General features: G+C 37.0%; 1 protein-coding gene across 6 annotated transcripts in view; it reads left to right on the top strand.

Annotated features, from left to right (window-relative positions):
- The window catches only part of LOC122809137 (plasma membrane calcium-transporting ATPase 3), a 4,021,470-nt gene that overhangs the window by 3,645,138 nt on the left and 362,676 nt on the right, over nucleotides 1-13,656 (top strand). For all 6 annotated transcript variants that reach the window (XM_044080406.1, XM_044080412.1, XM_044080407.1 and 3 more), the window contains one exon: nucleotides 127-338. In XM_044080406.1, the coding sequence (XP_043936341.1) occupies nucleotides 127-338 (212 nt within the window). The remainder of the gene's footprint in view (nucleotides 1-126; nucleotides 339-13,656) is intronic.

Raw genomic sequence — 13,656 nt, 5'->3', positions numbered from 1 at the left:
ATTCAGAATGCAAGTCTTTTCTTAGTATTTTAGACTGAAACATTTAGAGGTGTGCAACCAAACTGATTCAATCACAAATTAAGGCCTTTTTGTAATAACTTTTTTTTTCTCTTTTTGTGGTTACAGGGGAGAAATTTTTTGATATAGACAGTGGTCGAAATGCCCCTCTGCACTCTCCACCATCTGAGCATTATACCATCATCTTTAATACCTTTGTCCTGATGCAGCTGTTCAATGAAATCAATGCAAGAAAGATCCATGGCGAACGAAATGTCTTTGATGGAATTTTCAGCAACCCAATATTCTGCTCAATTGTCCTTGGGACATTTGGAGTACAGGTACAGGAAGTGGAAAGGAAATGTTTTTCTTATACATTTTCTGACTTGCTTGTTTAATTTAGAAAATGTTTTCTGTCAATATTGTTCTGTTTTATTCATTTACAAGATAACACAGTGATTATACTGTCTTTTCAACATTGCTCAATTCATTTATAGAATGACTGCCTGCTTGAAATGAGCATGATGTGAGTGTGCGCACTCACATCCGCACCCATCAGTCTGTCTGTCTGCATGTGTGTGTCTGTGTGCACCTATGTATGTACAGCACAGATTTAATGTTCAGAGCTTTAGCACTCATTGTAGATTAGGTTGGATACAGATAAGTCATTAAAGTACTATAAGAATATCATAGCATGAAACACTGAAGTGTATACCACCAATTATTCTGAACTGTATGCACTGCATACATAAAACACGCATACCCCATTCACTGAGGTCTGAGAGTTTTCTGTCTGCAAGTAGATTGTTGAGTGAGTTGTGATCTATTTGAGATGGACACAATACCTGTAACGGGTGTACTTTTTTATTGAGATGTGGGACGTATTGCGCGCAGGGAGACTGTTAGTGAGACTGTTGTGCATAAGATGGGTATTTTCTGTTCTTGGTGGATTAAGTAGTGTGACCTCTTTCTGATTACAATGTGTTGCAAAATGGAGGTAGTAAAGTCCATTATATGAAGCAAAGGCATGAGGTTTGTTTTCAGGAGGTCAAGAACAACCTTTAATGCCAGTCTGAGGTACTGTGATTTGATTTCTTTATGTATAACTTATGGCAGCATTAGCTATACTGTTTGTTTCTGATATTTAACATTTAGATCACTTTTGCAGTAGCGTAAATTGTATGGATTATATTCTTACCTGGGATCATCAGCCAGATTTCAAAGCTTTAGGGCACCCTCCCCATGTACAAACTGTCATTGGCTTGAGCTGAGCCATATAAGAGGCGATTTGGATGCCAAAAATTTCAGAGTTTCCTTGCCAGGGAAGTACTTCACTTCTGTGTATTACCTGGAGGCGACAGTCTGCTAGTGGACCTTTCAAAGTTGGGCAGATACGTTCCTTACTGTGGAAGACTTTCAACTACATTCATTTTCTGTGAAAATTTAATTTTTGTGCTAGGAAGTCATGTCGCTGAAGGGATTTGTACTTAAGTAATGTTTTTGTTAGAAAACTGTAAAAATCTGTTATCTGATGTTGTTAATCTTCATTCATTACTGATGGATATCGGTTCCGTCCTTGGAACCGAGTTGGTCTTTATAGCAAGCTTGAGCCAGCCAAAAAAACTCTTGAGCTAAGCTTACCCATAGTGCCCCTCTCCCTGTTACCTCAGATCAAGTTTGCCCGTAAGAGATAGAAAGCGGAGGCTTTCTCTGAGCAAAATCCCTAAAAATAGGGTTTGGACCAAATCCAAACCTCCAGGAGCCCTTGGAGGGGGAAGGAGGGTGGGATGTAATGAATGAATGAAGATCAACAACACAGATGGAACGTTATGGTAAGAACATAACTTCTTCTTAGACTTAAAAATAATAAACCAAAAAGACTGATCATCTCACAAAGTAATAAGTTTATTCAATAAACTGCAACACTGCAAAGCTTTCAAGTATAAGACTCTTTCTCAATGCAACAGTTTAAAACATCAGTTCAGCATTTATATAACAATTTAAAATCATAGCCAGCCTACCTACTGAAACTAATTAATTCAGTAAAAGTTAACCCTTTAATCACCAATAAAACCACATAACATAAAACCAATATAAACATTCTCATACAGCATTAAATAATAGAATGTTTTAAAACAAGTCAGTCTTTTTGATTTATTGTTTTTCTGTTTCATTTTTACCGTATAGTCAGTTTAGCTGGTTATCCCATTTTTGGATATATACCATTCCTAGACAACTCCTTTCTTAATCTTTTTGTCAAGATTCCAAAATTCAAAACGTTAACTCTTCAAACTGTGTTACCGCTCATACCCTTCTGCAGCATCATGGTTAACACTGGACCTAAAATCCGCTCATCATCCCATTCCAATTTGCAAGGAATTGGGGCATTTTTAAAAGATTTTCTGTGTCTGCTTCATATTGTTAGTTTTCTGTTTTACAATCTGGCTTGCCCACTGCACCAACTGTATTTACAAAGTGTCAGGATCTAGGGATTGATCACTGCAGGCTTCAGGGCATTCATATCTTTCTATATTTAGACAATTGTCTTGTATTTGCACACACTTTTTCCAGTTGTCAGCATTCCCTTACAAGGGTCATGGAATTGCTGCTAAGTCTGGGGTTTCAAATGAGCTTACAGAAATCATATTATGTCCCTTCCCAATTACTAGTTTTTCTAGGATGTCTTCAAGGTTCATCTCTAGGAAGAGCCTTTCGTCCATTAGACAAAGTAGAATGATACAAGGAGATTGTCCTGGACTTTTCCAGCCAATCTTGTTTCTGTCAGGGAATTTCTCAGGATGCTGAGTTTCATGGCTTCTATGATTTTCATGATTCTCTCAACTAGACTTCACATGAGAAGAATTCAGTGGTACCTCAGATTGTCATTCCTTGTTTTTTCAGATTCCATTTCTGGCGTTTGTCAGAAGGGAGCTACTTTGGTGGAGAGATCAGTCATCTCTTAATCCAGGTCTTCAATTCTCCCTCCCAGTCTGTCACAACAGATGTTTCAGACTTGGCTTGGGGAGCAGATTAAGAAGGGGTGAAAGTGCAAAGTCTGTAGAACTCAAAGAAATGTTGGCAGTTATCAATGACTTAAAAGCTTTAAATCACCTCTGATCCCCAGGATCTCTGCATGTTATCACAGGCAACCATAGTGATGGAGTACTTAAATAAATAACCAAACAAGGGAGTACCAGATCTTTTCCCGTTTGCAAACTTGATATGATTGCCTGTGAGGTAGCTCAATGTGACTCATCAGGATTCATATATTCTGTCAGAGGGAAATCTTGTAGCAGAAAAGCTAAGCAGGACCAGGACAGGCTGTTATGAGTGGAAATTACACCTGAAGGTCTTCCAGGAAGTGATCCAACATTGGGAAACTCCCCAAATAGATCTGTTTGCCTCCTTTCAAGGCACACAGTTAAAAACATTCTGTTTTAAGCTTCCTTCCAAACAGGCCTTGACTGCATATGCTTTCTAATTATCATGGACAGGAATGTTTGTGTATGCCTTTCCACATTTTCCTCTAATACCCAGGGTCTTCAAAAGATCCAGAAGGACTCTTCAAAGATTGTGGTGGTGACTCCATTTTGGCCCAGACAGCAGTGATTCTCCCTAATTATGAAATTGGCCAAGGCAATTACTGCAAACTTCACTACAAACTGGATTTACTTACACAAGACAGGTTGCTTAATACACTACAGCCTGAAAACACTTTATTTGACTGTGTGGAAGATGGTGTTTAGATACCTTTTTTAAGCACCTCTTTTTCCAAGGTTGTGTAGCAGGTATTAAAAAATGCAAAAAAAAAAAGAGAAAAGAAATTGCTACTAGAAAATCATATATCTATAAATGAAATATATTTTCTACATGATGCCACCATACATCTCAACCTGGAAACATCAAAAATCTGGACAAAGTCCCATGAGAAATAGGTACAAATCTGCACGCTGATTAACATATAATTTGCATACATAATTATGTAACTCCACCCCTCCAGTGAAATTGTGGGATACCAATGTTCCAATGTAAATTGAAGAACAGACTAAATATTAAACAAAATATAAACAAAACAATAGTGTTTTATTTATATTAACATTTGAACTTATATTAAACTTTGAAGTTGTATAAAACTAAAATACTATTTTCTTTTATAAAAATCAAATTAACTGCTTTACTTATAAATATTTATTTGAATGTGCTGTGGTGGTAGGTTTACGTTAAGGTGACATAAATAATTTGCAGTCACATTGTTACAGTTGCATGTTTGTCTTTGGGTAATGTCTAGTAGTGCAGAGATTAATGTTATTTTAGAAAAATAATGGGCACAGACACTTGTAAAAAAGCAACATCAGTGGGACTGCAAAGATACAATATGGATATACCTTTAATATTAATTAAAACAACACCTTTGATCTGTTTCCATTTAGTAGTAGCAACACTGAAAATCTCCTCTCTCCTGGTGTTCACTCTCTGCTGTACATAAGAGTTATCATCCAAACTGACAAGCACAAGTAACTTAAAAGAAACATTTTTATGGGTTTACAGCAAGACACTAACTGTAACACTCGACTCACCATATTGCTCAGCTATTTGCCTTAAAGTATCATTCATGTACTAGACTATATTCTCTGGATATGTAACTTGTTTCAATATACATGAGGTGAGTTTGGCATAATGGTTAAGGTTTTCACTTCATAAGCACAAGGTACAGGGTCTGATTTTGATCTCAGATTGCTCTCTAAGCTTAAAATGGCCCTTCATAGCAGTTAGCCTGTTATTCTGTAAGCCTCTTTACCCAATATTTGATGAAATAAAGTGGATAATGAATGAAATCAGTGACAGAGTACCATCCTTGTATACTATTTCCTTCTCAAACTTAAAAGAAGATTTGCACTGCAAATACTGATAGGAACTGACCAAAATCCGTCAGAAATATCAAGAACACAGAAAGTGTTAGCACCCAGTAATAGCTTTTTACCAGTTCCTGGAAATAAATATGTTAAGTTATTAAAGGAATAACTTTGTTGAGGACTTTATTATCACACACACGCACACACATACACTTTAGAACACATATACTTTAGAGCAAATTCTGCACTGTAAATTCTATTGTAATTTAAAGTGATCATTGATCATTCATTAGAAATAAATTATTTTCTTCGGAATCATGCAGTATGATGTACAGCTAATACCATTATGAGGGTTGCACTTTTGTCTTATCATCTACCACTAAATTTTATACAAAACCCCTTTATAACACAGGACCAATCTTTTTCATAACCTGAAACATTAGGAAAACATAAATACAGCATTAACTTTATTACAAAGCCTTGACTATAACTGTACAGCAATTTAATAACCTAAACTATTCCTATGCCAAGCTGCTCAGAAAAGTAAGACTGAAGCATGGAAGTGGGTTCCCTTCTGTTTCTACAAGGAACCACCTCTGCTTTTTTATGTTTATTTTTTCTTTTTAAATGGGCATGTGTGTATATGTGGGGAAAGGGCAAGAAATATATTATAAAAAAAATGTTACTACAATATGTGGTTAACATCTGATGGTCATTTTTTAAATGCAGGTTAAGTTTGCTGTTTCTTAACAAAACCTGACAGCATGCCAGTTTGTATCCTCATGCTTTGAAAATGACGTGTTTTACCTGTATTACCAACAACTACTGTCTGCACCACAAAATATTACTTGTTCTACCTGATCGCATCATGTTTCAAGTGTTTGACATACAGTAATCATGCTGTACTACAGCAATTAAGAAATGTTAGTGTGACAGACCCTTTTCAATGCAGAACTGCGAAAAATATAGACATTTTAGACTCAAAATGAGGAGAGCATTCCTCGTAATGAGGTACCCTTGAGAAGTATTTACAATTTAATTTCCAACTTACATCTCTTCTATTCTTTTCTGCTTTCTCAGTCCACTTGGAAAGGAGAGAAAGTAGAAAGATTTGCATTGCTGGAACTTGGAACATGTGATACTATGGATGGTTAAGAACGGCATACCCTGGAAGCTAAAGCTCGCTAGCAAAGTATCAAACTCTGCATTTCCATTGTACAATAAAAGCTTTGCCTGCATTTGAGATTTTAACAAAACAAGTGTTCAAATGTCCACATGGCAGTTTAGTCAAACAATACCTACTTAAAATGTTTTGTTAGTCTGCTGTTTCAGTGCATGGACAGCTTTGTGATACCATTTCTGTACGATAGTTGGCCAGCCATTGGGTAAGCACCTTTTGCTGTTTAGCAAATTAGATGTTTCTATAGTATAATGTAAGCTCATGAAACCAAGATGACTGGTATAAGTATTTTTGGGGTTCCTATTGGAACATCGAATTTTCAATTGTTCGAATCACTAAAGGTCGACCTTTAATGATCGAACAATTGAAAATTCGAACTATTCAAAATAAACATAAAAAAAAAAGTAAAGGGTGTAGGCAGGGGCGCAAGCCCCCCTGCACCCCCCACAACCCCCGCTACTTAAATATACCAACTCTGAGATCACATTACAGTGTAGGAAAGGGAAATCTTCCCTTTCTGCACTGTAGTTCCTTAAAGTGCGATCTCGGAGTTGGTATATTTAAGTAGCGGGGGGTGTGGGGTGTGCAGCCCTCCATGTGGGGAGTTGCAGGGGGGCTTGCACTCCTGCTTTAACCCATCGGGGAACGTTTCCTTAGTTTTAGTTATTTTTTTTTTTTTATTTCGAAGTTACGGAACTTCAGTCATATGGTGTCGACCATATAGTATTCGAAGTTCCGTAACTTCGATTTTGTAATAGGTAACCGAATTTTTGACATGCACGCAGGCTAGTATATGCTGCATCTCTTATTTCTGTACTTCCAAAGTAATGCAAGCATGGAGCAGTGTTACGCAGCACTACAAACTTCTAATTACTGTACATGGAATGTTTATTTGCCATTTTACATGGCATATAGAAAGAGGGGCAGGTAGTAGGCTTAAACGATCTTTTTTTTTTTTTTACCTTGATGTCAAGCCGCCGGAGAAAGCTAATTTCTTCATCCTGATGCTACGGACACAGTGTGGTGTTGGACGGTGTTGTCTGACTATCTGTCCTTTCCCGCTCAGCCTCTATGCACTACACTACTCTGCAGAACTTAAACTGTATAATGTAAACAGCTCTGCTTGATGCTCGCTGTTGCTACTCTCTCAGTTCAAATTTGCCAACCAAATGGTCCAGGTCTGAGTTTGATGCCAACAGGCAGTCATGAAGCTGATGTCATCACGCATGCCCCTGCACACTGATGATATTGCAGGATGCTTGATGACATCAGCAGTAAGCTAAAATTATAAATAAAAATTAAAAAAAATCGGGAAATGAAGGGGCCACTCGGAAATTCGTGGCACCCCATTATTTTGGCCTCAAAACCAGTAAATACCGAGTAATTCGGTATGGTTGAGAGGTTTGGATGCCACTCTAAAAACAGGATCCTTTCAAAGCCTGGTTGCCTTATTATTATTGATTATTTGTATGAGTTGCTATCCTCTGAACTCTCTTATTCTTCCTATCAAAATTCATCTTTCAGCCATTTCTGCTTGTCTGCCACTAGATCCCCACTACCTATCTATTCTCAAGTCAAGCAGTTTTTGAAAGAGGTTTTACATATCTGCCCACCTAGAAAAGTGGTAGATCCTCTTTGGGATCTTACGTTTGTGCTTGAAATATTGACATTTCTTCTATCTACAAGAAGACAAGAAGAGTATCTGAGTTACAAGCTCCTACGTTGAGTCAGTCCTAACTCATTTTCCATAAGGACAGGATTTCTTCGAGCACTAATGCTTCTTTTATGCCTAAAGTGGTTTCAGAATTTACTTTAAGCCAGACTATTAATCTCCCTGTATTCTTTACTGGACCTAAAAACAAGAGAGAGAAACTCTTATACTCTGGATGTCTATAGGTGACTGAGATACTACTTAGACCTAAACCCTTTAGGAAAGCCTATCAGCTATTGTCTTTTATGAGAATAAGAAAAAATAACACCCATTGCCAAAGCAGACAGATTCCAGATGGCTGTACTGTGCTATTTCTTTCTTTCTGCTTATGCTCACCATACCAAGCCACTTCCATGGAGGATTAGATCCCATTCTATCAGGCTTTAGCTTCATCTATGGCCTTTTGGAAAAAGGTATGGAAGTATTATACAGGCTACAACTTGGTCCTTGATACATACTTTCATGAAGCATTACAAACTGGATTTCTTTTCCAGGTCCAGAACAGGATTTGTAAGGACCATTCTCTGGGGGTCCTAGATGGTTAAATTCTGTCCTCCTCCCTATATAGCTTAGGCTACTGTAACACTGATCTAAATCTTGAGCATAGTACAGCTGTCTAAGTAAACTTACCATAACAGTAGATGTTCTACTATATCACTGTTGCAGTAGCTATCCTCACCCTCCAGCCACCTTACTTTGTTTTTGCATATATTGCAATGGATGTGTGTGTGTGTGTGTGTGTGTGTGTGTGTGTGTGTGTGTGTGTGTGTGTGTGTGTGTGTGTGTGTATGGTTTCACTTCGTAATCTCAAAATACTGAAATACCAAATTTTAGAATTCCGAGACCATGAAGCAGAGCCATTCACAATACCTAATCCCACAATCACAAAACACACAATCACGAACATATGTACACCATACACCACATAACACACAGACCATTCCACCCACAGCACACAAACCAAACAACCCTACACTTTATTTAAGCCCCCTGCACCCCCCACACACTTATATATACCAACTCCGAGATCGTACATAACATAAAAAAAAAACTCACCACATGGCATTCTCCACTCGCTCGCACACAAATACATATCACACATACACAAACACCAACAAATACAACACTCACACTCATACTTACACCTCCCTACCCTTACCCACACATACAGTATACAAAAACACACAAACACTCACTCACCTGCAATTTCAGGCACCATAACACTACACGCAACGTACCGAAAATGCATAAGTGCAAATTCGAGATATTCGAATTCGCTCTTATGCACTTTTGGAATTCTGAATTTTCGGCTTCATGATCTAGGAATGCTGAAATTCGGTATTTCAGCATTTCGAGATTATAAAGTGAAATCGTGTGTGTGTGTGTGTGTGTGTGTGTGTGTGTGTGTGTGTGTGTGTGTGTGTGTGTGTGTGTGTGTGTGTGTGTGTGTGTGTGTGTGTGTGTGTGTGATATATATATATATATATATATATATATATATATATATATATATATATATATATATATATATAAAAATATATATGGGTCTACTTTTCTTGATCGAAATTTCACAATCTTGAACAAAAAACGTAGAAACCCACTTAAGCAAAAGTGCACTTTTGCAAAAGCCGATTCAAAACAAACTACTTTAAACACTATTTCATATATATGTATATATTTCTGTGTGTATTGGCTGTTCATTTCCTAGCATTTTTCCTTTCAGGGTTGTAGTCTCCCTTCTTGGGGCAAGAAAGCTCTGAAGTTTTTGGCAACCAAACTATATCTTATGTGGCTCTACTGAAGCCAGTGGCAGTTCAGGTTTGTGTAGGGTCCCCTAAAGCTAAGCTGCCTGGGGGTCATATCCTAGGCAAGGGTATAAGTCATATAGCGTAGGCTACAGCATCAGTGATCTGTTAGAACATCTATTGTTATGATAAGTTTACTTACACAACTGCACTTTTCTCCTAAAAAAAAGTCTAAACACTAAAAATAATTTCAAGGAGATAGTCACAGCTGTCACATAACCATTTTAGGGATCTAGGGAATCTGCTCAAAAGTAACAAGAACAAAATATATTTAGCCCTAATGTGAGGATGAAAAAAACTTCATAAATCACTTTCACTTTGGTTGGGTTAAAGCCACCTATGAAGGAGCTGTTACCACTGTATACTTCTCAATATAATCAGATCTAGGCTATATACACTATCGGGGAAATGGGAGAAAATCCATAGATTTATTGTCATTCTTCCAACTTCAGGGCTGAGTGTTATTTGGTGTAATTACCTTTGGTCATTTTCCTGCTCTGCCATTTTAACCACTAGCTAATTATCTTTTATCACATGTTAAAACAATTATGTTGTGATTCAAGAAAGTCAGTAATGACTTTTTTTTCATTGAGCACTTGCATTTCTTCAAGTTACATAAACAGTACCATTCTGAAGAAGCCTCTATAACAGACTTTTCTGGCATTCCTGTTTCACAGCAAAGTTTTTTTAAAAGTTCAGGAACCCAGCAAGATGCTCCATTTAAAATTATTATATATCTGAATGTAAATGTGAACAAAAATACCTTAATGTTTCTTGGGGGTTTTAATGAGGTTTTGCCTTGGTATAATTTCTCCAAGTCTTTTGGATTTATAATACCACAATGGTAATCAACCCCATTCCTAAGTCAAAGAATGGTTAAAGTTCATGAAATTAGTATTATTTCAATCTTTAATGTTAGCCAAAAGTGTTCTTCGCAGCACCTGCATTGTACCCAAAATTAACTCCTTCTGGAATTCATACGGAGTTACATGTATCTGTAACATATCTAAGTAAAACTGTAAATTCTTTATATAAGACCCAATGCTCCTACTACTATTGGAACTGTCTGTGTATCCTTCTTCCACATTGCCCTCGTTTCTGCATGTAAATCCTGATATTTTATGACTTTGTGTCTCTCTCTATGCAAAACACTGTAGTCACTGGGTGTGGCGATTTCAAAGATCACTGCTACTTTTGTCTTTTTTTCATGGACTACTATTTCTGTTTTTCTCGCATCTGTTTTTTGAACTGTTGGTAATGGGTGATCTCATGTGAACTTCATTGTTTTCTGTAATGCTTTGTGGCTCGTGTTTCCAATGGTTCTCAGCTACTTCAGTTTTATAATGTTTGCACAGTTCCCAATGCAACAGTCTTGCCACCTTATTATGCCTTTCAGCATACAGTCCTTCTGCCATTAGTGTATCACACCCAGCAACAAGATAAGTGTAATTGTTTCCAGTTCTGTTTTACAAAACCTGTATTTATCTGTTTCTCTCACATGATTAATGGGCTTTGTAAACCAACATATACATAGTCCAATAACTTGGGCCACCAATATTAACCTTTCATTATTTGGTTTAAATTCACCTCTTCTTGACAGTTCCTGTGTTTGGTCCTGATCAACATGAGGTTGTTCCAAGAGTTTTCTGTACTTGCATTATTTGTGCATTTTCCACATTTCTTGCCTTCTCACCTGGTCCTTCATCTGATATTTTTTCTTTTGTTTTTTGGCACATTCAGTTGCTGCCTGATTTTTATTTGCTTCTGGTTTGATTTCCATTCCCACTTAACATCAATATGCTTCCACTTAAATAAGCAGGGAAGTCATCTTAGACTTATTCTGCTCATATTTTAAAACTTTCACTATGCTTTGATCCTGTGAGGTCAGCAGCTATGTATGCAGTCCTATGATCGCAGATCTATATATGTAATCAATTTGGAGGAGGTACAAACCTCCTTCAGAATGGGGAATATATAATCTTGATATACATTGATTTTTACAAATCATTTGATAAGCATGAATCATTTTTCTTGTTTTCATGTCGAACTGATCCAGAACATTTTGGGGCTAGTTAATCACTCCAAAACTGTAAGTTAGGACAGGAAAAGCAAATTGGTTTATAGCTGGACTTGATTCCTAGATGTCAGAGCTGATTTCAGTATTAATTTTACTCTTCTGAAGTACTCCTTACTGTTTTATTCACATTTGTTCATGCTTTAGTGTTGATCCTTCATCAATTCCCAAATATTTATACACTCCCTCTTGCTCAAGTTCTTTTATATCACATTCCTGTCCCTAACTGACGTTTTCTTGGTTCCTGCTTTACAGGTTGCTTTGGCACATTTATCAAGACCAAATGACATTCTTATATCATCTGAGAAAGTTTTTGACCACTTGTAGTTGTACTTTCAGTTCCTCATCTGACAAACTATAGCGTTAAATCATCCACAAAAAGAAGATGAGAAGTCTTTGCTCTTTGTTTTTTTCTGGGAGCCAAATTTTAGTCATGAACTAATCTGTTAAGTAGAAGGCTTAATGGTTAAGAGCAAGACAAAAGAGCAGCGGTGACGAAGAGTTACCCTGGAATATCCCCCTTTGAATTTTTATCCCTGTAATGATAATTTGTCCTTTATCATGGCTTAACTGCAGAGTGGTTTGCCACTGTTTCATAGTCAGTGTAATGTAATCGTTCATTGTAGGGTGTATCTTATACATTTGTAAGCACTCTTTTATCCATGAATGTGGGATGCTGTCAAATGCATTTCTGTAGTCTATCCATGCCATACTTAGATTCTTCCCCTGTTTACAGTTCTCCATTATGACTTTAACAAGAAACAATCCTTTGTTGCATATGACTTTCTTTTGTTACCATTTTGTTCCACTGCCATGATTGAGTTTTCTTCTAAATGATTATAAACTCTGTCAGCATCAATTCCAGCGTATAGTTTATACATCGTCAGAAGGCAAGTTTGTGGTCTGTAGTTTTTAGGATAGCTTGCAGATTCGCTCTTGAGGAGTATTGTTTTTTCTATTGTTAACCAGGTTTGTGTCTGTCTAGGGTGCACATATAAATAGTTCTTACTCATGGCTAAGTCTTCATGTAAAGATACATATAGCCATAATCTAGGTACTGCGTCTGGGCCTGGGTTTTTTCAGTTAGGAGCTTTTCTTAATTTTGTTTCAATTTGTCTGGCTGTTATTTCATCCCATTTCATATCTTGTACATTTGAACTTTTTATTCGTTCTTTTACTTCTTCTATCCATTCAGCATCGTTATTATGTTCCACAGGATCTTCATAGATATTTCTCCAAAGTGTACCTATTTCTTTTTTTGTGGTGTTTCTGTTCCTTTTTCCTTGTTTTGCAATTCTCTATAAAACTATTTTGGGTCACCAAAAATTGCTTATTTTGTACTTTTTCTTTATATTTATTTGCATATCTTAAGTTTTTCTGCCTGTGCTATCTTTAGTTTATTATTTCCAATAGTGTACAATAAGTCCTGATCTGTTCTGATAGTGTGCTTTTATCATGTCTATCTTTCTGAGTACTTTTGTTGATCTCTTCTCTCTTCTATACTCTTCTAACAGTGACACTTCTTTCCTTAATTGCTTTATAGTTTTCTCTATTCGATACTTCCATGATGGCATTTGATTTCTCCCCTTTGTTTTTGTGGTAAGACTTTATCTGTTATTAATTTAGCTGCACAGTAATATATCCTATTTATGTCTGTTATATCACATGAATTGCTATGACCAGCACTCCCTTTCCACTGGGATGAAACTAGTGCTTAGTTTGTGATTGAAAAGAGTACCCAGTGATGTTTCTAATTCCTGTTTTAAACCATGTCGAATACAGCCTGGGATGTTATCTGGTCCCATAGAGGCTGTATTTTTGGCCCTAGAGAGGGCGTTTAAGACCTGCTCCTTAGAGATATTAGGAGGAGAACAGGTGATAGAGATGCTTTGGGGTATGTGTGGTGATGACAGGGGAGTGAAGTTTTCACTGAACCTGTCAGCCAGCAGGTTTACTATATCCAGGGGTTCTGTATATGTAGTACCATCAGCTACAAGTTCCATGCAAATCTGGGTCTTTCCTTTCAGGTTACGGAT

Source organism: Protopterus annectens, chromosome 8.part0, assembly GCF_019279795.1.
Source record: "Protopterus annectens isolate FY-2018-M chromosome 8.part0, PAN1.0, whole genome shotgun sequence".
NCBI lineage: Eukaryota > Metazoa > Chordata > Ceratodontiformes > Protopteridae > Protopterus > Protopterus annectens.
This window is presented reverse-complemented; position numbering and strand designations above follow the sequence as displayed.